General features: G+C 35.9%; 5 protein-coding genes across 5 annotated transcripts in view; 1 reads left to right on the plus strand and 4 right to left on the minus strand.

The window, feature by feature from the left end:
• Positions 1–1,147: 1,147 nt before the first annotated feature.
• CBG12689 lies at positions 1,148–8,014 on the minus strand (the record flags this gene model as incomplete). Its single annotated transcript, XM_045240779.1, has 11 exons — positions 1,148–1,546; positions 1,588–1,752; positions 1,801–2,200; positions 2,460–2,601; positions 2,651–2,903; positions 2,956–3,191; positions 3,528–3,694; positions 3,739–4,076; positions 5,341–5,374; positions 5,417–5,522; positions 7,813–8,014. 11 exons carry the CDS (start codon positions 8,012–8,014, stop codon positions 1,148–1,150), a joined length of 2,442 nt encoding a protein of 813 aa, XP_045094946.1.
• A 4,231-nt stretch (positions 8,015–12,245) lies between these two features.
• On the minus strand, positions 12,246–13,534 carry Cbr-try-7 (the record flags this gene model as incomplete). Its single annotated transcript, XM_002640141.2, has 7 exons — positions 12,246–12,387; positions 12,436–12,586; positions 12,629–12,698; positions 12,747–12,883; positions 12,928–12,987; positions 13,032–13,270; positions 13,317–13,534. 7 exons carry the CDS (start codon positions 13,532–13,534, stop codon positions 12,246–12,248), a joined length of 1,017 nt encoding a protein of 338 aa, XP_002640187.2.
• A 2,859-nt stretch (positions 13,535–16,393) lies between these two features.
• On the minus strand, positions 16,394–16,854 carry CBG12691 (the record flags this gene model as incomplete). Its single annotated transcript, XM_002640142.1, has 2 exons — positions 16,394–16,703; positions 16,751–16,854. 2 exons carry the CDS (start codon positions 16,852–16,854, stop codon positions 16,394–16,396), a joined length of 414 nt encoding a protein of 137 aa, XP_002640188.1.
• Positions 16,855–17,624: 770 nt separating this feature from the next.
• Positions 17,625–19,009, minus strand: CBG12692 (the record flags this gene model as incomplete). The annotated part of the gene is made up of 5 exons (XM_002640143.2): positions 17,625–17,768; positions 17,813–18,007; positions 18,115–18,705; positions 18,752–18,947; positions 18,993–19,009. The coding sequence occupies 5 exons, from the start codon at positions 19,007–19,009 to the stop codon at positions 17,625–17,627; spliced, it is 1,143 nt and encodes a 380-aa protein (XP_002640189.2).
• A 924-nt stretch (positions 19,010–19,933) lies between these two features.
• Positions 19,934–20,639, plus strand: part of CBG12693 — a gene marked incomplete at both ends in the record, with an annotated part of 1,869 nt that continues 1,163 nt past the window's right edge. The window contains one exon of the mRNA XM_045240799.1: positions 19,934–20,004. Within this exon, the coding sequence (XP_045094947.1) occupies positions 19,934–20,004 (71 nt within the window). The remainder of the gene's footprint in view (positions 20,005–20,639) is intronic.

Below are 20,639 nucleotides of genomic sequence, written 5' to 3' on the forward strand. Positions count from 1 at the left end.
TAGGTTTTATACACAAAACCTAGCTCTAAGGGATGGAGCTTACCTGAAATCTTATCAGTGAGAATCTTCTAATTTTTTCTCGTTTTATAATCCTCTTTTTGCTCTCTTTTAGTGCATTATGACATCAAAACACGCCTCCCGGGATTTGAGTTAATTGGGGAGAAGAAGATATAATTCGGGTCGCCGGAGAAAGCGCATTCGAGTGTAATTTTGGTGTCTGAAGCATAAGTGATCAGAAGTCTGAGAAGACAAAAATTATTTTCAAAGGGGGACTCTGACCAAAAAATTTTCTTGCATAAAAATGTTCCAAAAATTTATGTATTTTCCTAATAAGGTGGCGAATAGGAATTGACTGTAGGAAGAAACATTATAAAGTCAAAAAGATTACTGTAGAAAAAAAATCGAAAAGGAAAAAGGTTACTGTAGAGAGAAAATATTCGAAAATCAAAAGGATTACTGTTGGGATAAATAGCCGAGAATCAAGAAGCATTTCAACATAACTTTTAAAAAATTTTGATACAATAAAAGTTTTGGTCAAAGTCCCAAAGATTCTGAAAACAAAAAACAATGGAAAAAAGAGGAAATATTTATTTTCACACAATTTTTTCACATTGTATATTCAGTTAACGTTTGTCCGGTAGAGAGATTCAGCGAGTAGGTATACTGTCGTTTTTCGGGTCGGACCATCTAAAAAATATTTTTTTAAAATTTAAAATCCTAAAATGAGTCTTCACCGATGCGTAAATATGACATCCAATGATCAGAAAAACGAATCCAATGACATATGTGAAAAATATCCAGCGACAGAGAACTTGAACCGGATCTTCCGATGTGGATAGCAATTCTTCTAGGTCAACACTCGTCTGAAATTCTTTTTTCTGAATAATTTTTTCTAGAAAAAAAAACCAACAACAAAAGCTGGAAAAACCAAGAAAAGTGAGGATTGCAAGAAAATCATTGCGTTGGAGATGTAAAAATAATAATTTTCATGAAACCCTTTAATTTATTTATTGAAGTGAAAAAAAGGAAAACGTTGATGTCACGTGGGAATGTAAATTGAATTATAATAATAAATATCATGAAAAAAGGGAATGGTTTGGAACCGGAAAAAGGAAAATGATTCCTAGAAAGCAAGAAAGAAGGGAAATCACAGATTAATTGGTCGATTGACACGTTCATTAGATTGCTCTTGCTGAAAAATTCTTCTTGCAAAAGTACAGTAACCCAAAAAACTCACAAGTTCAGTATTAGAAGGCACTCGGGATAGATAATCCAATACTTCGTTGTTATCCACAAATTTGGGGTCTCTCAATTTCTTTGAGAATTTATTCGTTCCCCAAACCATTATAATCCATCGAAGTGGCACGAAATACAGTAGGACGAAGGCGATGAATAAGACGATGACCGCCAGTAAAGAGAGCCAAATATCAGTGAAATTGAATGTGTTTTTAATTTTTTGAATTAGTTGAGTGGTAAAATGAAGAAAAGATTGGACTGATTGAAGAATGTCAGGGATAGAGCTGAGAGTATCACGAAAACCACCACTCTGAAAATTTGAATTTTAATTAATAACTCAGAATCTGTTACCTTTTCATCTTCCTCCTCACTTTTCTGACCTTTCAACGAGTGTCTTGGTGTTCTTGAGATTTCCTCTCCATTAGTTTTGAATTTTACAAAGTTATATCCGAAAAGGGCGAGAATCATAAGAGGGATGAAGAAAATTTGAAAGTAGTAGACGAAAATCATGAAGATCTGAATTACTGTAGTTGTTCAGCTGTTCTCAAATAGTTTATTCCTTACTACATAGGCAGTCAAAGACTTGGATCTGGAATGCCAGGAGAGAAGATATTCCATGTCATTTTTGCAGCTCGCCAGAGAACTAACAAAATCTTTGAGCTCGACGAAATAGGTTTTGAACAAAGCTGGCTTGAACTTCTGATCCTGACTTATATATTTTCTTTCCATTGGCTTGAATGTTCGAATCGCTGCTCGAATGTTATTCCAGATGACGTCCAACTCCAGAAGCACCTCTCCTTTCACTCGTTTTTTTAGTTTCTCATCCTTCAAACCATACCATCTCTTCTCACAATTTCTAATGGATTTCAAAGGAATGCGTACACGACCGAGAAACTCAAATCGATTATTTGGATCTTCATCAAAAATTGTGACTTGTAGATACGTATGAATATCCTTGACAGCGCTGAAAATAGATCTCTAAAATTTTTAGTTACCGAGGAGCAATTATATTTCAAAAGCTGCCGTTTTGAGCTCAATTATCTCATCTTCTATGAAAGATATCAAAAATGTGTCAACTGATAAAATGTTGGTAATATTACGACAAACATTTTATCAGTTGACAAGTTTTTGTTATCTTTCATAGGAATTGAGATAATTGAGCTGAAATTTCAAGTATGAGAGGACCTTTTATTAGAGGGAATACCTTACGTTATGAAACTTACAAAGTGTAAATCTTGTTCCAACTCGGACTCAATGTTTTATAAATTGTATTCGTCTGAACTCTGGTGTTTACTAGTTCTAAAATTGCGAATGGATCGCTCTTCCCTCCAAAATCCTTGGCCACCAAGTCCTCCGCTCCAAACACTGAAAACCCATTACTTTCTCAAAATATCCCATATTTTCGAAACCCTACATTTTACAGTCAAAGTTCCAATATCGGAAATATCATTGAATGTATTTGAAATATCGTATTTCTGAATCCTTGTATTCCGAATATCGTTATAGTTGAACTCGTCTGTTTCAATTGCTTCACCGGCGCCATGTGAACCCGATACTGTGATCAGAAGAAGGACTTGAGCATCTTCTGGACCGCCTTCTAGATGATACCAGTGCTGGAAAGTTTCGTCAAGGGATACTGTAGATAAATCGATGGATATTCTGGAAATCTCGGTTTTCTCGAAAAAGAAAAAAAGAAAGTTCAAACCTTCCAATGATAGCATTCGTATTTCTATCGATACATGCCATTTGTAATATCTGATCAGACGTATCAAAAACATGTAAATCGAATTGTTCAATCCATTTCGGTTCGGTATTCGAGCACACTTTTGTCTTGTATTTCTCCTGACCCAGTTTGAATTTACAAAATGCATCGGGACTTTTCTCTTCCACACGTATTCCCTTTCCTTCCACCAAGACGATATTTACAAGTTTTGCCCAGTCTTGAGTGTTGTTTGCTGCAACATTTAATAACAGTGATAAGGGGTTACTGTATGTTTTCCAACATTCTGGGGAGAATACTACTGGAGTTAGCTCAGTTCGTCGATGAATCATCGTGTGGAATAACTGATCTAGTTATTTATTCACAGTGGACGCGTGAACTTGAGTCATTCGACTAGTGATGAAAATTTTGAAATGACCCATATTCACAGAGTTCAAACTACTGTGGTATGTTGTTGCGCTCCAATGAGAAAGGGCGTGGCAAAATGTTAGGTCTTTGCTGACACGCCCCTTCCCTTCAGAGTGCATTAGCATACCACAAAAATTCGAACCCTGCAATGACCCATATTTACCTCTTTGCTCCTTCTTCTTTTCTGTGTTACTCAAAATTCCATTTTTGGCTTTCTGTTGAAATTGTTGAACTTCCAGTTGTGTCATTGGTGTGATGGTCACTGAAATAGACGCTTTCCCGGCTGGTTCATTGACCTCGTCGAGTAGATTCACATGGAAATCAGTTGACCTGAAATTCGGATAATTAAGATCCCAGACAAATTCAGAACTTACGTGCACCACTTGACTTGTGACAAGTCTACTTCAGCTGCTCCCATGAAATCATCCGAACAAAATCGATCGAAATCAAAAACTTCCAGCCTGATTGGACTAGTGACGTCATCAACAATCATTTGGAATTCTTCATCCCACGAGGGATTCAGATTTTTGAAAATTGTTCCAGATTTATAAACGATTGCATCTTTGTACCGGAATTTGACATAGGGGTCCGAACTTCCAGATGCATCTTTAACTGGAAGATCTTCTCCATTATTCAGTCTAACCTCCAGAAGAAGGTGTGTGACTACATCCATTTCTCCGCCTTGAATTTCGTCAGATTCCTCTTCATCGTTCTGAAATAAATAGTAATTTGAGCACTTGCGCATGTCTAATGAATTTTATAATGAACAAAAAACATCTGAGATATGGAAGAGGAACGCCGGTGGCCGTGGTCGAAGGTCCCAATACCGTAACCTAATTGTCTTATTTTCGGGATAGTCTATATTTTCGCAAGTCTCCATTTAATATTTTTTAGGAAAAATTACACGAAATCGAGATAATAAATCAGGAAAATAAACATATTTTTGGGTTATGGTATTTGTCGTTGTGGTACCTTCGGCCACGGCCATCGGCGTTTTTCCTCCACAGTGTTTTGCAGAAAACAACTAACCACAAATGTCGAAGATAAACTTCGATATTTTAATTTTGACGATGAACTCGAGGAATTCATCCGACGGACTATACTTTTCAAGTTCAGATTCACCATTTTTTCATGTCAGAATATCATGTATAAATGGAACACCTAGGTTTCAGAAAAAGGAAAAAGGGGCGATCGAGAAGGGAGAAAGTGGAAACCAAAACGTTATTGCCTTTCTGGTTGGCTGTGTGTGCAGCACATCGCAAAAACCCTCGTTTTATTTCCGAAAAATGATCATCGGAAAATTTTGGACAAAAAAGGGAATACTATAAAAAGCGGGAGAGAGATTCTAGAGAAACGATGGATTCTTATTGAATGTGATCGGAAAATGAGGAGAACGAATTTCTTTTTGGGAGTCTTCTTTTGGGAGGATGACTCATTTCGAAAAGAGCCAGGTCTCGAAAAAATAGGGACTGATGGTCAGCGCACCTGACAGTTTTTTTTTGAGAAAAAAACTACAATCGACATAATAAAGCTGGCGAGATTTCACATACGTTGGCGCATAATTACCCGGACTCAAGTTTGTACTAGCAAAACATTTGAGTAAAGCGTTGTACTGGACAAATTTGGAGTACAAAAACTCAAATAACTCGTCAGTAAACTGACAAAGTTTCAAATTATTTGATCAACTTTGAACTGAGTTATCGCTGGTCAAACTTGCTTCATCTCATCAAAATCACAAGAAAAATTACGATGTTCACCTTTGGACAATCATTACAATACCTAGTCTTGAGAAGTCGCTTTGAAAATTTCAGTAGCTGTTAATCAAACGTAAAACTATATTTCTACCAATTTTCATGCTTTCAAAATGTTTATGTCTGAAGAGATACCTGTTTTTATCAGTCTGGGAAATTATACCCGACCATGGACAGGCAATATTCCAATAATACCACCCAGCTTAATCAAACTCATCAACTTACATTATGTTCCAACGAATACTGTGGCTTGAGGGATCTGAAATTCCATAATTTAATTCAGTCTGTAAATATCAATTACCTCGTAAACGTAAAAGTGTCAAAAATCCGTCGAAATCGGAACCCCGGTGATTTTCGTGGCGATTGATGACCGTGGTTATGGTGATGCTTTTCGGATGCTGACGATCCTGAAAAAGGAATACACTTTTTTGAAATTCGTAGTTTTTTTTTCTCAACACTAATCAAATTGAAAAAGTTTTTGTTTTATGCAACACACACTTCTGACATGATACGGTAGGAACGTCGGCTCTCGACGCAGTTTCCCCCGTTTTCGACGACGAAACACAACGAATATTCTGGCAAGCGTTGAGAATTTCATTTCTGGAATTTAAGAAAAAAGGATCTACTATTCTTGATTTGCACGGATTCAGAGAAAGATACACAAAAAAAGAAAAATAAAACATTCTCAAAATCGCAAACAATTCTAAAGGTTCAGAAATTCTATGAAATCCAGGAAACCCAAAAACTTCTACAGTTGCTGAAAATTCTGAAAATCAAAAAATCACAATTCCTTCTAAAAATTGATAATAATTCTCCAAATTTTGGAAATTTCGGAATTCCCACAAAGTTCTGGCGTTTTGAAGATTTTTTTCTCTAACTTTGGGAATTGCAAAAATTTTAAAGATGCGAAAATTGAAAAATCTGATTTCTGAATACAACTTTCAACGATGTCGAGAATTTAGAGAATATTTCGCTTTTGAAAAATGTTTGAGAAGTTTTGAAACTGTCAGAACTTTCGGAAATTCTGAAAATTTTGAGGAACTTCGTACTCTCAATTATCCAGGGATTTCGGAGCAAACTAATCAAAAAAACTCAGCAGCGAATATCAGTGGTTTCTCAAAAGGAAACACAGAAGGAATACTGTATTGTATGGGAAACCGAAACGAAATCAAAAACATCAGAGTCACAGAAAACAGAGTCAAATCAAAATATGAGTGAAGAGAGAAGAGCATCAAAAAATGTTTAGAACAATGTGGGAGGAATAATATTGTTTTTTTTTGTCGTTCCCTTCTTTTGCCTGAAAATGGCTGACCATTCATCCAAACATTTCTTCGTTTTCTCTAGAAGGCAAAGCATCAGATGTTTTCTGATAAAATGTGACGAATCTTCAAGGGAGAGATAGTGTGAAAAGAAGGAAGAGCATACTAATTTACTTAGATTTCAGACACGCAGAGACAGGAAAAGAAGATGAAGAAGAACCGAAAAAAAGAAAATAGGAGCTGAGGATGTGCTTCAATGGTTTTTGGGTTCTCAATATTTGAACAAACTGGAGAACAGTCAAGAGGGTGTTGGTTCTGTTCAGCAAGATATCTGGCGTTTGGAAACATAAAGTTAGATATAGGGCTAAAGTAATCCTTCCAATACATATTGAATTTTGAACGCTTTCAAATTTTCAGTTTCATAATTTTTATTTGTTATCGTTTTTTTTATCGTTGAGCATTAATTCCACACTTTTCTGAATATTATAAATCCTATAATAGATGCACATCCAAAACTTTTTTGTTTTTCATTTTTCGAAGATTTCTAAAATTTTTGGTTGTTGTTTATCAAAAAGTTGAAAAAAAGATTCCGTTTTGCTATTCGATATTTTTAGAAAAATGCTCCGCGTCACTTCGAAAACGGTCATTTCGAAACCGCGGTCATTTCGAAAACAGGCTAATGAATGAATTTCAGACTACAAAATTTCAGACCGATTTCCGGGTTTTTAGATATGCCTTTTCTGATAGAACACATTCTGAAACTCGAAAGATATTTTTTTGAAAATATTATATTTGTGATATTTCCGGAGTTCACAATGTGCTCAGAAAAGGCAGATTTGAAAACCCTAAAATTGTTTTTGCAGTTTGAAATGCATCCATTTGCCTGTATTACTGCGGTTTCGAAATGACTGATTTCGAAGTATCGTAGTTTTGAATTGATACTGTAGTTCAAAAGCAATTGTCTGTAGCAATTTTTGCCCAAAAAATTACTTTGATTTTGCTATACCTTTTTCGATACCTGAACCTATAAAAAACAAATGTTCCAGACTTTCAAAGTTGGTCGGGTCGAGCAATGGACCTGTGCCTTGAAAAAGTGGTTTAAAAACTATCAGATCCTCAGAGGAGCTTTAAAAAATAGATGCACATAACGGAAGGCAAAATGAGTTTTTTTGAAAATCGAACTTGTTATTGTTTTTCAAAAGTTTTGCTCCGTTAGGTTGAAAAAACAAAAAGAATCAGGTAATCAGGTAAGCAGTTTTCCGAACCGAGCCATCTAGTTTGTTTTTCGAAAAAGAACGATGAAGCAAGAAGACATAAACGACTCTAGCATGTAATTATATTTTTTATGGAGTTTTCAAAAGCAGGGAGAGCATAATTTGGCTCAGAATTTCTAAAGTAAGGAAAATTTGAATTTCATAAAAAGACCATAAAAACTCACCAACAGCAGCTGATTTCCGACGTCTTCTTGTCAGTGGCGAGCACCCAATTGACGAACTTTCGACTGGCTCATCATCCTCTTCATTCTCGTTTTCTTCTTCATTTCGTCCTCCCTTCATTCTTCTGACATCTTCTATTTCTTCCTCTATTTCTTCCTGCTTCTTCTTCTTTTTTCGAAGTCGAATCAACTGCAAACAAGGCATGTTTGTGTTCCATCTGGAGCCGTTTTTCAAGGGGCCGAGTAAAAAGAGAGTGCTAGAGAAAGAAATAAAAAAAAAAACTGACGAAGCCGAAAAAAGAGAAGAGATAAAAAGTGAAAAAGTGATGGAAATAACGACAATTGAATTTGTCTTCTTTTTTTGTCAAGTCGTCTTCAGAATACTGATCCCAGGTTGGAAATTTGGATAAGGGAAAAAGAAAGAAAAGAAAAAATATGGAAGAAGAAAAAAAACCTTTGATGAGGTCAAGAAATGAAAGAAAAAGATATTCAAGTCACACACACACACGCACATACTCTCTCACGACCAAGAAAATTTCATTAATTTTGAGAGTCCGATGTTTTTTCAGCAATAAAAAGAGCGTCTTCTAAGGAAGGGGGGTCCGGATGCAAATGCCAAAAAGAGCGGAAACTTTGTGAAAAACAAAAAAAACTGAGCAATTCTTCCATTTTGAAAGGTCCTTCTGTTCCGCCATTTTCATATTTTTATTGGTGTTTGTTAAAGAAGAAAAGGATGTAGTTAGTCATAAATTTTAAACACTTTATGGGGTCTTTTGAAACCTAACAATGTTTTTTAGGCTAACTTTTTGAAACTTAAAAAAATGCTCGTAAACAAAAAGGCGTTGAAAGTTTTACAAATATTGTTTAATTTTCAGTTCTCAACAAAAACCATATACTTTAAAACCTGTAATAGAAGAGCCCTCACACTGTGAAACTTAAGCTCACCGATTTCATTTCCTATTCGATATATCAAAGATGTGTCAACTGATAAAATGTTTGTCTTATTACGATAAGCAATTTCTCACAATTAGCTGATAACTTATTTATATTTTTAATAGAAAGCGAGATAAACGGGCTCAAAAGTTCTATTAGAGGTTTTACAGTAGTAAATTTTGAAGTAATTTAAAAAAATTTTGAAGGCGATGTCAGTTTCAGATAAGGTAATCACAAAATTCTAATTTTTTTTCTGAAAAGTTAGTTAACAAATATTTCAGCAAACATTTCTCTGTATTTATTCCCAAAAAATATTGAAGACTCTTGAAACAGAATTTGTTGACAGAACAAAAAAATACAATACAAAATGTTCCTTAAAAATTTCTTTCGAAATTTCTTGCCAAAATTATTCGAATGTGCTTGAAAATCGACATAAATAAGTAACAATATGGGAGTCTATTCTCTTATATATTTGTCTCATTTTTTCTATTTCTCTCTTCATCTCCGAAAAAGAAGCATACTACGGAGCAATATAAATTTGTGATGCAAACATGGGCGAAGAGTGAGAGGCCGGAATACTTCAAGAACTCTGCACATCTTTCTATAAATGTCTTCTTTTTTGTTGCTCCTCTATTTTCTGATAGAATCATTTTCTCTTTCACGTTTTTTTTAACTCTTGGAGTTATACCTGGAAGACTGCAAATTTTGAGAATATTGGAAAGAACATGTCTAGACTAATCACTACATGGAATGATTGATGATTGCTGAGTACTGGGTCTTGAAACCGTTTTTTTTGAATCGGTATAGTTTTTTGTCACGTCACAAAATGTCTCTCTTGAGATTTGACAGGGGATTGAAAATATTAGAAAATGCACAAAAAAACGGACAGACGAGAGCAGGTGAAAATAAATTGAGAATGCATATATATCCCTCCAGAAGCTTTGTTCTCTTTTTTCCATAAAATTCAAATTCAGGAATTCTGCCATTTTCACTAGTCACACCAAAAAAAAATAAAGCGGCGGAAGAGAGGAGAAGTTGAGCGTTTTGGGACCTCGAAATGGGACAGAAGGACAAAAAAAGTGAATGGAGACGCGCGAAAACTTTTGGCTTCTCATCCATCAAAAAACTGCGAAAAACGAAGAAGAACTAGGAAGAAGGAATTGTCTCTGGAGACGTTAGGGACGAGTGTAATTAGGAGGAAGAAATAGGAAGAAAAAAGAAACAAGAAGACAGGAAAAATGAGAAATAGAAGAAAAATGAAAGAGCAGAAAGGAATGAACAAAGAAGAAGAATTAGAAAAGAAGAAGGCCGTGGGAATCTAATGGTTTTTTTGCTTGGGAAATCAAGAAGAAGTCGGAATCTTGATATGGGAAATCTTGATTTTCAGACGAAAAAAGGAATCTAGAAGAGCAACTAGAATCTCAAGAATTCTTCCGAATCTTGAAATTTGAAAATCTGAGGCACTAGAAAGATCGGAAAACATAAATTTTCAACAAAAAAAATGAAGTTTAAGAAACAGAAAATAAAAACTTTCAGTTTTTCAGAACTTTCAAATTCAAAATTCTGAGTTTTTCAAAATAGTGTTATGATTTTTTACTGCTTCATTTTGTAAAAAAAAAAAGTTGTGTAGAGTCATATAAAAAAGATGAATTCCAAAAAACTCCAAAAGTGAGAGAAAAATCCCCGAAAAATCGGTATAAGGTGGCTGGCGGCCGAGTGTGAGTTTTCTAGTCCGCGGCCAACGCGCGAATTTTTCGTTATTGAACTTTTCAGGGTTTTTTTTGTGATTTCCAGCTGTTTTCTTACGGAGTCGTTCGATTTTTACTTATAAATTACTTTTTAAAAAACATTGAGAAAAAAAACCAAAAAGTTAAACATTTTAAGGATATTCTGTTGAAAGTGAAAAAAAACCATTGAAAAATTCGAATATGAGCGCTGGCCGGTGACTAGAAAACTCACGGTTGCCAGCCACGAATACCACTTTTCCTTTTTGAGAGTTTTGTCTCATTTTTGGTAATTTTGAGTTTTTCTTTCATTTTTATGAGAATCTCCATACTTTTGGCTACAAAATGAAACACCGTGCACTATCTTTACCTTTGAATATTACTGAATTTTACACTCAAATTTCTAACAAAAACTCAAAACCGAAAAAAAAACCTTTTCCAGTCTGTTCCTCAAAAAAAGATGATGACCAAACTAACAAAAAAGGGGAAAGTATGCAAAAGGAGCTTAAAATGAAGCGTCATACTAATTCAAAGTATGAAAATCTTATCCCAATAGTTTAATCGGAAGAGGATTTCTTTTTATACCGGGAATACTTTACGGATAAATAAAACCAAAGAAATCAAACAAATCGAGAAAAAAGATTAGAGTGGAAAAAAGGAACAACAAAACAGGGGAAAACGAAGGAGTGGAATGTGTTTGTGACTCCTAAAAAAGAAGCTAAAAACCTCGCGATGTTATTTCAGATTTTATTATATTACGCCTTCTGGTGACAGATGTGAGAAAAACCGGAAGAAGAGGGAAAAAGAGCACATGGAAAAAATGGCTGGAAAAAGGAATATCGCTAGAATATTTCTTGAAAAGGTGGAAATGAGAAGGGTTCTGATGAAAGGGAATATGAAATTAGTAAAGGGAAAAGCTTGGAAAAATAGTTAGGTGAGACTGATTTAGAAAAAGAAAAACAAACTGAGAAGTGTGTCATTAGTTATTTAAATGGGGAGGGAAGGAAAGTTTTGCGAAAATACTTGAAGTGAGAAAAAAACAAGACAGAAGATGACACTTAAAAGTAGTTGGTTCTGAAAATCGAGATTCGAATTTCCAGAACTTTCATAGATTTGGGGAGTTTAATCAACTTTTAAAGGAAATTTTCAAAGAATTTCCTTATTCAGATCACACATATTTCTTTGAAACAACTAAAACGGCTGAAATATTTTTTTTTAAGACAGTGACACATTTTCCGTCTACTGTATGTATCGGTATCGGGGTCCACTGCCCTTTATGATTCTGTTGGCGGTGTACATATGTGATTCCAAAAAAAGGGGTTTAAATCTTTATCCTGATATTTTTAAAGAAAAACTTCTTTATAAATTCGAAAAAAAAGGAAATTTTCAGGAAATTTTGATAGTTAATGGAATTTCGTAAATTCGTAATATTTCCTGAAAGTTCTAAAGAACTCAAAATGTTCCGAATATTCCGAAAAATCCAAAAACTTTCTGAAAGGTTCAAAAATATTCAAAGTTCTTAAAATCAGAGAAAATGTCAAAAATTCTGAAATTTCAAAAACTTTGAAAAAAAAACCATAACTTCTGAAAAAACCAATATGTCTGCAATATTCAGAAACACTGACAATTGAAGAAAAACACTCCTGATTCATTTTGGCCAAATATCAAAAACCTAAAAAATTCTGATGGTTAAAAAAAAACAAATCCAGAAATCAAAAATTCTGATGATCAGTCAATAATATTAAATTAATACTCATCCACATAAAAACCAAATATCGCTTAGACAAGAAAAACTACAAGAATCAAAGCCACGATAAAATGAATGGATTTTTCATTGGCCCCATCTGGCTCAGCTCCCTGTGCTTGTCCGATTTCTCTTTGATGAGTAACAATTGGAGCTTCTGTAGGCCGTGGTGGTTTTCTGAATAGAAACTTTTTTTTTTTGAGCGACATAAAACTTCCTACTCACACTGGCCGAACATTATTTGGCAGGTATTTGTCATGCTCTTGGGAAGTATTACAGATTCCAGTCAATTGGCAGATGATGTCATTGTAATACCCAACAGAAGCGTATTGTTCAAATGGTTTATCATCTCGGTCTTTTGGATTGGCGCAATTCGCTGAAAAATTTGATTTCTGAGGTTATACTGGAATGAAAATACTTTGAGATAATACTCCAACAATTGTCTTTTTTCCATTGATATCACCAATTGATCCTCCACCACTGTCTCCCTAAAAATTTAAATTGAAAATCCGCAAATCATATTTTCAGCAACTTACTACACAAGCAATTGTTTTTGAATCAACACTGATAGCCAAAAAATAGTAATCCTCCATTGGCATGTCACTCCTAATTTGAACTTTTTCATGTCTCAACAGACCAGAGTTATCTTTTCCCTCTTGTTGACCCTTCGGAGCTGAAATAAACCAACAATTCACTCAACATGCTCAAAATTCTTACGGTTTAATCCGAATCCAAAATAATCAAGAACTGTGTTGACTACATTCGCGGCCCGGATCTCTAAATATTGAAAATTTGTTATCATCTGGGTTTATCGATCACACCTGCTACACAAACCATTCCGAGAGTCTCTGAGAATGTCAGATCCTCATACAAATCAATAATCGCAAAGTCATCTACGTAATACTGTGGCCCAACGTTTGGGTAGGGAGTTGTTTTGTTAGCTTGTCTTTTTATACAGCCATAGACTATTGTGATTTTCTCTGGGTGTTGTGCAACTTTAGCGCCGTTTGACTGAATTTTAATAGCTTTCAACAGTTCTTCATTTGTGATCTCATAATGACTGAAATGCTTTGTATTTGCTGAAAATATGTCATAGGAAAACTTACTCTCCTTTGCAGTTGTTATTATCGAAAGGTAGATCTTTGGGAGACCAAGAAACGTCGTTTAAATCGGCGAAACAGTGAGTGGCAAAAAGAATGTGACGAGTGGAAACGATAGTTCCAGTGCATGTCGTCGCAGTTCTTGCTCCTTTCGCGTCTGGTTTACCGTACAACAAATAGAAAATGGACCAGGGAGCTTCTGTTTGCTGAGCATCTCGTCCCATGTAGACTTTCGCTAAATACAGAATTTCGCAAAATCATCTACAAACGACAGGGCTCGAACGGCTGTGGTATGCAGTTGCACTCCAATGAGAAGGGGCGTGGCAAAGTTTTAGTCCAATGGAAAAACAAATAGAGTGGGAGCGAGAGACTACAAAGCTGTTCAAACCCTGCGACGACCCCAATCTCTAAACTTACATTGAACTTTTTTCCCGCACGAATTGAGTCGCTGCTCATTTTCGGCGCTTGTGAGAGGATCACAATTGGAAAATTGGATAGCCAACAGAATTAGTACAACTGAAGACCAGCGCATTTTCGAATTTCAAAAAGCACTGATTTGGAGATTTGGGTGTGTGCTGGCTTCAATCCTTTTTGGCATGTTGCTCGTAAGGTGGTCATTTTGATGGAGACAAGCACACGTTTAATATATTTGGTTGGTGTCTCTGAAAAAAATCTTCTGAAAAAGAACTCTGACCCCGACTACAGTAACTTTTCTGGTTTTTCAAAAATGAGGCTTTTTGAGGTTTTTTTGAGCACTTATTATTTCATTTATTGTCAGTAATCGGTTTAATTTGTAATATCACCAGTCGATTTCCGCCGCCTGTCGGCGGCTACAATCTCCTGGCTACACTTAAAACGTTCGAATCTCAAAACTTGAGGGAATAAAAGAAGAAGTTTTGATTGAATGTGAAAAATTGTTAACTTTCTGGTTTTTTTCCTCCCAAATTTTCAAATTTGCAAATGTCGGTTTGCGCCCCTCCGGGCTAAACCTACTGGCCTCTGCTAACAATAACTTGCCACTCCAAAAAGAGATTTCGATACCTTTTCTCAGAGATTTTTTTCTAGCTCCAAAATCGGAAAATTCTAGACTTCGACATTCAGAGTTTCTGAAAACGTAAATTAGGAAACGCGGAATGCGGTAATTTCGGAGTTTTTTTATAGTTTATCAACTCGGAAATTAAGATATTCAGAATTTTGGGAATCAGTCGCTGCCCTGGGGCTCAATCTTCTGGCTTCCGCATACTGTATCTTACAATTCAATTTCTAAATTTCCGATTTTCCGAAGTCACAAAAATTCCGGAATATTTAATTTTCCAAGTTTTCGAAGTTTCGAAACTACTTATGACTGAGATCTATAAGTTCTGAAATTCGGAGTGAATGGTTTTCCGGTTTCCTAAAGTTCCAAATGTTTCGATATCTATGTTTCAGAATTTTTGTATTTCCTGGTTTCCGAAAGTTCCGAATTTCGAAAAATTTTTGAATTAAAAAAGACAGTCGATTTGCGTCCCTCCGGGGCTGGACCTCCTGGCTCCCGCTTACATTGCGTTATCTTATAGTGAAGGCTTGTCAACTTTTAGAAAATCTGACCGCCTGGAATTTGGAAAATTAGTATTAGGTTGTTCGAAAAGTAATTGGCGTTTAGTGCGAACTACTTCGACTTCCAGCTATCCTGAAGAGGTCTTTGAGCATGTGTTGTTGGAAAGTGGTAGATGATAATGGAGAAAAGCTCCTTGATTAATCTTATCTTGTTCCAGTTCTGCATTAAGTTAAAATGAATCAAAAACGCGCATTACTTTTTGAACAACTTAACATTTTCGATTTCCAGGAATTCGAAAATTCTTAATTTCGCTTAATGAACGACTGGACATCTCCCGCTTATAATGCCCATAATCGTGCAAAAAAGTACCAAATTAGATCACCTTTTTTGCCTTTTTTTTATAGTTTCTTTGCTCTCTGAAGTTCGAAAATTCGAGAAATTGAGAACCCGGAAATTTGGAAATTCAGAAGTTCTACGTTTCGAAATGAACAAAGTCTCCAGGAGTTATTGGAACTTCGGAATATCAGAAGTTTATAGATTCACGAATTCGAAAATCATAATTTCCAAAAACTCAGAAATTCCGAAATTTGGAAACCTGAAAAGATCTATAATCAGAAATTCAGAAATGTTTTTTGCAAATTCGGTGAATAAAAAAAATCCAAAATTTAGAAATTCCAGAGTTTGGAAATTCAGAAATTAAGTTATGAAATTCTTAAAAGTTGAAATCCTGAAAATTCGAGTGATCCAGAAAGCGCGATCTTATGTTTCCTCGCAATCTATTTTTTCCTGTTTCAGAATTTTTCCCTTTCAAATATTCAAAAACTCAGACTAAAATAACGTTTCCTCAAAATCACCTTTCTCCCAGAAATAGCGTGGATAAGAAAAAAATTTGGGCGGCTAAACAAGGATGACGTAAAAATTGTTTAAATAATTTTCCAAAAATTTCTCTGTAGAAACAGAATAACGTCTCCAGAAGGCGTGAAACTCAAAATTTTGAAACATGAAATAGACGGGCATCATCTCGCTGCTATTTCGGGTCATTTGTGAAAATTTGGGAAATTTTGGTCCATTCTGGACTTCGATAGGGCAGGTGACCCGGGAACACCGGACACACACACATACACACTCACACACAGAATTTGGTGATTGTTAATAGTAAAGATAAAACATGTAATAGAGGAGACTCCTTAACTTTTAACTTTGAGCGAATTTTTCTCAGTTCATGGCAGAGATAAGGAAAAGTTGGCAACAAAAAAACGTTTATCATAATACCAAAAGTCTTTTGTCAGTTGACACTTTTCCGTTATCTTGCGTAAGAGTTGAGATATGTTAGCTCAGACTTGACAGTGTGGGGGGGGGGGGGTTCTATTGAAGGTTTTACGATAAGTACCGGAAATTGGCTCAAAGTCAACGGTTTGGCTGATATATGATGCAGACGACCGATGACCCAGGAAAACCCCTGCCGATTTTTCTGTGTCTATTCCTTTAACCACAATTTCAAAAAACATATAAATCAAATAAGTTCATTTTTCCGGTTTAAAAAGTTCTACTGATTATTGGCTCCTGGTCCAAAGTCTTCGTATCCATCGTCCATTTTCACAGGAACATTTACTTCGTTCACCACCGAACTCAATCCACTTTCCGTTTCTTTATCATCATCTTGGGTCCGATCTAACTTCTTCTCTGGCTTTTCGGGTTCTGGTTTCTTCTTTATAGGTGTCACTTTCTCCTTTTTCTCTTCTTTTTTCTTCTCTCGAACCGTCGGTGGACCATCTTTCTTCTCTTCTCTCGGAGATACTGGCGGAGCACTCTTTAGTGCCGCTTTTCGATTCGGAGTATTTGACGACTTCTTCGAACTGCAATTTTTAACGATAGAGTAAACTTGGGAAATTGCTTACTGTACCTGACATTACTCATCACAGCACATGGTTTGACTTTTGCTTTCCTTTGAGTCTTATTACGAGAACTCGTCGTCGCACTTTTCTTTGCTGGCTTCTGTTTGTCCATTCTTTTGACCCTGGAAATAGGAGGTTCTGAAGAATTCTGTTTACGGATGACGATCACTTTTCAGCTAGCCAACTAAACGATCAACGATGAAAAATGTTGGAAATAGTGTTTGAGTGAGAGGGATGTTATCAAAATCTGAAATCTTATCTGATTAACATTTAAAAAAGGAGATCTAGAAAAGGAAAAAAGTAGGACAGAAACTGAATCAACAATATTGAGTTGTAAGTTGATTGTAAAAGTTTCAAAAAACCAGACCACCTTTTATTTTAACTGTGACACATTTTTCTTGACAATACCGAAAGACTTCCGAATTTCCGAACTTCCGATTTTTTTGAGTTTTCGAATTTCTGAGATTTTGAATGTAAATATCCAAGTTTGAAAACTTAAGCATTCATAATTTTCAATTTCCGCGTCTCGAAGTGACTAAATTTCTGAAATTTCTGAAATTCTCAATTTCTGAAGTTCCGAGTTTCTCGCCTTTTGAGTTAAGGAAATTTAAAATTTTGAGGTTTCTAATATAGTTTTGAGAGTTCGACAGGTACGCCGACTATTACTTACAAGGGAACACTGAAATAACTCGGCTGAAACTTACGAGCGTGTTCTAAAAACTTAGGGGGTGTCTAGATAGGCTATCCTTGACATATCCTGAAATTTTCATCGAAATCTGAACTGACGAGGTGTTGTGGTTCCCTTGATAATGAAATTAACAAAGTTCCCATTTCAATTCTTTATTCAAACAAGAAAACCATAAACTTTAGTTCAATGCTCCACTACTTTCCATTTGTTGCCTTCACATAATCTTCAACCCATTTTGTATATTTTGTCGCATTTTCAGCAGACAACAACTCTCCGTACGAACTCTTGTGGCGCTCGAGGAAATAGGCAAGAAGCACACGATGAAGGTAGAGATATTGCTGAAATTTTGAAAAGTAATCCGTGAACCTTTTGAAAAACAAACGAATTCGTTCTGAATCGACCATGGACGCTGAGATCTGAGCTCTTTTAGCAGCTCATTCATCGCCATACAGTCTTCTCCAGCCATCATTTTATCCTGAACATATGCAATGGCTACAATGGTTCCAGTACGACCGATTCCAGCGGAACAATGGACGAGAATTGGGAACTGATTTCCACGGGTTGAAGAAAGAAGATTCTGAAAAATTTTAGTTTTCACTGTTTCGAAATGTTTATATACTTATTAAATTAAAATAAATTATACTATCGATTGCAATAAAATAATCTATGCTGTCTTAAACTCACGATAGCTGTCAAATTTGTCTGTGGAACTCCACGATCCGGCCAGTTTTCCCATTGCAAGTGCTGGACGGTTTTGTTGCCATCAGCCCATTCTAATTTCAAAGTTGTCACATTGATGCACTGCTCTTCTGGTGACATCTTTTTCTCGTCGATTTTGGTGACGTGGATCTGATTTGGAGCTTCACCGAACGAAATTTTCTGATCTTTTTCCAACGGCCAGTACTGATGACATTTGAATTTTCCCATCTCAATACAATTGCACAGCATTATGATGCACTCGACTTTCTCCTGAATCGCCATTGCCCAGAATGAGTGTTGGGTGCCTTCCAATGGTCCTTGAGCACAAATAAAACGTTTCGGGTTATGAGCAGTTCCAAGGTAGTTGGCATGAATGTAATCGGATGCGAGTCCCGGGAATTTCAGAACAATACGACCCTTATCTTGACATGGAACATCTTGGTATCTGTTCTTTTCCTTGTTAGCTGCGAATGCTTCTGTTGTCATTCCCTCTGGAGTCCATTTGGCCAATCCACGGAATTCTTCAACAAGATTGGCAACTCCAGTGTCAAGAGTGCGTTGAACCCATGGTTTAACCTAGATTCAAGGTTCACTATAGAGCGCACTTCCAACTGTAACTTACCACAATCATAGCCTTTGCTGGTGGCTTTGGCGCAGCTGGAGCAGCAGCAGCAGGTGCAGCATCTTTTGCAACCGATTTGGCTACCGATTTCTTATTCTTAGTCGATTTCCCTTTTCCAGAAGGATCAACAGATGGAGTGAGACCAGGACTGGGTGTCGGAGGTGCTGGCGCGGCAGGGGTTGTTTCTTTTTTCGCCCTTGAATTTAGACCTTTATTGAAGGAGCTGAAGATCTCAACTCACTTTTTTGATATACACATAATTATGAGTAGGCAATTGGTTTTAATTTGGGAAAACGTCAACTCTGAATTCTTCAAAGAATTGAATATTAGAAAAAAATTTTCTCGGGTTTGGAATTCGCTATTTTTATTTGATCCTTATCCAAAATTCAAATAATTTTTGAAAGGTTTCAGGATCACGTGGAGGGGTTTTTGAAAAGCAAAAAATGATTTAATGTGTCAAGTTAAAATGTTGTCCTAAATTATGGCAGAAGTATTTTCTAGGCGACCATAGCTCATGGTTTAATGACCTAACATTTACATGTGATGTCTAGGCCCTTTTACCATCGTGGCCTAACATTTTCAAGTTGAGTTTTTTAGACCCGCAAACTTTATGATCTATTATTGACCAGGTATTAACATGGTGTGTTTTTGGTAGAAAAAAATCTAGAAAACGCAATATGCAAAAGTTAGGCCATCATGTAAAAATGACCTAGGAAACACGCTAGGATAATATTATAAAATTTCTAGGGCGTAAAAATTGGTGGCCTAAAAAACTCAATTTGCTAAAGTTAGGCCACCATGTAAATGTAGCCTATAAAACACCCCCAATTGATTGCTCAATATTCAGAAGATCATGAAACCTAGAAATCCCAATGTGTATTGCTACCTCAACTACTATGGACTATTAGAATGTCCCAACCGTTCTTCCCTAAAACACTTTGCACTTTTTAGTATCCAATATTTTTTTTCACTTCTTTCCTTTTTACATTTTCCGACACATTCTTCTACAATCGTCGTCATATCTTTTCTTTTCTTTTTCCCTCCCCTTTCGGCCACCCTTTTCTGGACGAATCCATGCGGAAAAAGTTGGTGGAGAATTTTTGAAATGAAATGAAACGAAATGAGCCCCAAAGAAAGGCAATTTTAGAGGCGACTGGATATGAGTTTATTCTCGCTTTAGGAATGTCCCTTCCTTTACCCTCTTGTGTGCTCCGTGAGCCGTATAAGATTCGACGATTGAAAAATGAAATAGTGTAAAAGATGAAGAGTCGCGGGCCGTTGTTCATTTTCGAGAAGAGACACTGAAGAAAAGTTCCAAAAAGTTCTTTCAAAGAATGTTTCGTTCTGTAACTGGTTTTATTTCTTAATTGGTGTTAGTCACTCGACTTTGTAGAGAGTTGTAAACCTTGACCGAAAACACATTTTAGAAAATTTTAGCAACATTTTCGCACAGAGTTTATTCATTTTTGCTGTAGGAAGAAACGGGAAGATTTCGGACCGTCATTTTTTTGTTTTACAACCAAAATTAACATTTTTAGCAAATCTTGGAGATTAAATATACATTAAAGGTGGTGTGCGGTGAAAAATTTGATTGCTTTATTTTGTGTAGAAATTCATGTAGACTCCCGTAAAAATAAAGAAAAAAATTCAAAAAAATCCTTCATTGAGAAAAACGGCATCGAAAAGTCGAAGTGGTAACCGATGGCCTAGCGGCCAGGTGTGAGTTTCCTAGGCCAACTGCCGGTAAAAGCGCGCGAAATTCGATTTTTATTGATTTTCAGTGTTTTCTCTGATTTTTTAAAAAGATTTCAAAATGTTTTTGTTAATTTCCTCCCAGGTGTATAAAAAACCTGACAAAAATCAGAGAAAACGGGTACCGAGCTCGAAT

This window comes from Caenorhabditis briggsae (genome assembly GCF_000004555.2).
Source record: "Caenorhabditis briggsae complete genome, chrI, whole genome shotgun sequence".
Classification (NCBI taxonomy): domain Eukaryota; kingdom Metazoa; phylum Nematoda; class Chromadorea; order Rhabditida; family Rhabditidae; genus Caenorhabditis; species Caenorhabditis briggsae.